The sequence below is a fragment of the Sinocyclocheilus anshuiensis genome, unplaced genomic scaffold (genome assembly GCF_001515605.1).
Source record: "Sinocyclocheilus anshuiensis isolate Anshui unplaced genomic scaffold, SAMN03320099.WGS_v1.1 scaffold17270, whole genome shotgun sequence".
NCBI classification, from domain to species: Eukaryota; Metazoa; Chordata; class Actinopteri; order Cypriniformes; family Cyprinidae; genus Sinocyclocheilus; species Sinocyclocheilus anshuiensis.
In genome coordinates, this window is record NW_015545463.1 from 1 (window position 1) to 2,956 (window position 2,956).

The 2,956-nt window shown below is 39.7% G+C and overlaps 1 protein-coding gene across 1 annotated transcript; it reads right to left on the minus strand.

Annotated features, from left to right (window-relative positions):
* Positions 1–69: 69 nt before the first annotated feature.
* On the minus strand, positions 70–788 carry LOC107698272 (galectin-3-binding protein B-like). The gene is made up of 3 exons (XM_016499229.1): positions 554–788; positions 379–432; positions 70–244 (listed from the first exon to the last, which is right to left on the minus strand). The coding sequence occupies exons 1-3, from the start codon at positions 762–764 to the stop codon at positions 219–221; spliced, it is 291 nt and encodes a 96-aa protein (XP_016354715.1). The 5' UTR covers positions 765–788; the 3' UTR covers positions 70–218.
* Positions 789–2,956: the final 2,168 nt, after the last annotated feature.

A 2,956-nucleotide genomic window follows, 5' to 3' on the forward strand; every position in this document is an offset into this window, starting at 1 on the left:
AGAAAGAAAAACACATTATTGATCACGAACAACTGAAGAATCTGCAGAGATGTTGTTTTTCTCACCAAGGCAGGTGATTGACAGCTGTTGTGTGGAGCTGCAGTTGAGAGTTTGTGGAGAGCTGCAGTTCCCCAGATGAGCTTCACTCCCAGAGCACTGGAAGCCCGTCACACACTCATGACTGTGTTCAGGACTGGATGAAGAGGAGCCGTAGAAGTTCAGCACAGAGCCACAGCCCAGCTGTCTGCAGACCACAGAGGATTCAGTGAGACTCCAGGAGTCCAGCAGAACTCTCCTCCAGACCTGATGGATGAAAACTTCCACCTCCCCCTCACACTGTCTCCCCCTGATGAATGAAAACCTCCACCTCCCCCTCACACTGTCTCTCTCCAGATAACCGCACCAGACCATCATGAAGAGCCAGAGAGGAATCTGGAAGGAAGATTTAATGTTGAACAAAGTATTGTAGTTACAGGTTACAGAAATGGTACTGCTAATTGATTTTTTTTTTTCAGTATAAGCATTCATGACTCTCTTGATTAAATAAGTTTACCAGAGCAGATGACTCCAACATCTCGTCTATGAGAACATTCAGCTCGACTCCATGAAGAGATGGAACATTCTGAGAGTTTTGTTTCATTCCCGTCACAATCAAACACATCAGCCCAGATTTCACCACTTCCCTCTCCAAACCAGTCTGATCCCACAACAGACACAGCAATCCCACAATTCAGCTGTCTACAGAGGACACTGGCAGCTCTCATATCCCAGCATGCATCACACACTGTGCCCCATTTACTGCTATATTGAAGCTCCACTCTTCCAGAACAAGAGTCTGAACTGTTTACCAGCCTGAGATCAGTGTAACCTGGACAAAACATGAGAATTATTTTAAACAGTGTAAAACAAGAGACAAGTGAATAGATCAGTAAAACTCTGCTAGCATAACACAAACAGTGCTGTTACTTTTAAAATGTTTTATTAAATCCCCAAAATAGTAACTAATCATGTTAAATTTATGTTACTTTACTTTTGCAATATAGACTTGCTAAAGTTCTGTTGTGTTTGTCTCAAATTGGAATCAGTTTCTCCTAGTTTATAAATACTGGTTGTTGATAATGGCATGGTATTGTTTGAAATCTTGTATAATTAGTTAGCAAATTAATGCTCAATCCGGTCAGGTTATGTTTGACAACAGTGCAAGTGACACATATTTAGTAACTAAAAACACAATACAGAATAAACCATGCACGTTCTGTCTAGTGTGTTTTTGCACATTTTAGTGTATTGTTGTCTGCATGACAACATGAAGAAGAGAGAATTTCAGTAACGTAAAAAAGTATATTTGTAATCAATTAATTGAAAAGTAACTTAACTCAGATATAATGGTGTGCATAAAAAAGTAATGCATACTTTTTACTTCTGAAAATTCAGATTAAGTAAATTGCATTACCTCCCATATGCACACACGCGCACACACACACACACACACACACACACAAATACATGGAAAATATACTCAACCAGAAAATATAACTCCAAGATCATTGTCATGGGAACAGTTGTTTTTGCTTAAAGATGTATGTGGACAAAAATATATATGAGATTCATTTCCTCTGCACTGAATCTCTTGTGTCCACATCTGAGCGTCTCCTTTGCCAAAAGCAGCTGCTCCCAGCACCTGTACAGGAGCCCCACAGTCCAGCTCTCTACACACAACCTCTGCATCCTGCTGGTCAAAGGCAGCGTCACACACTGTGTGCCATGTGTTCCCATGAACCACCTCTATTCTCCCAGAGCAAAGGTGAGATCCGTTAATAAGTCTGGAATGTTTATGATCTGTTCATATTAAATAAAACCACACAAAATAGATTTATGCAGAGTGGCAATTTAAATAGTATATTTAATACTCACAAAATTTGAATAAACATATTTTTAGTTTTATGAAATTGTGCCAATCTGTAGAGCAATGACAAAATCAACATCGCATCAGGATATATTTTTGCCCAAAAACATTACATGATATTAAATTACCAAAATAAAAAGAGCAAAATTCACTAATCAATTGCACCCTCCCAAAGCACAATTTACTTGCACGCACAAACATGCACACAAATCTTGTGTAAATCACATCTTGCTGAACACAATTTGCGCAGCACTGTTGGGCCAGTTCTGAGTTCTGTATTGTGGAGGATGCAGTGGACCATCACTGGAAACTGACAGACTCTGCTGGTACTGCACAGCGTTGTCCAATCACAGAGATCACAAAAAAAAAGACCCTTTTAAATAAATGTTCATTTAACCACTTAATTCACATAAGCCCTATTTAGATAGAAAGTAGGTGTGTTTGTGTGCTCCCAAATGTTTTGAAGATTAATCTCATTCACCTGAACAAATGACTCCAACATCTTGACGATGATCACAGACAGGTTTACCCCATCCTGCTGATCCACAATTCTTCAGTGTAAACTCTGATCCAGTACACATGACAGTACTCAGCCAGATTGGTCCTGATCCTGATCCAAAATGAGCATCACCCAGAACATCTACAGGTTCTCCACAGTCCAGCTCTCTACACACCACTGCAGCATCAACCATATCCCAGAAATGCTCACACACTGTTCCCCTCCCAGAAATGCTCACACACTGTTCCCCACTGACCTCTATGAAGAACCTCCACTCTACCAGCACAGCGACTGTGACCACCAACCAGCCTCACATTTACAAGGTCTGTATATTGAACAAAGAGAATGAAACAAAGAAATACTGAAGGACAGAAAGAAAGAAAAGTTCTTCAAAAAAATGACAAAAAAAAAACCTTACAAAATACAAAAATGATTTTACTCAATTAAAGGAAATTAATTCTAACCTGTACACACCAGTCCAACATCACTGTCATGAGAACAGTTGCTTTCATGTGATGGTGATGTTGGACAGAGGTGAATCTGAGATTCGT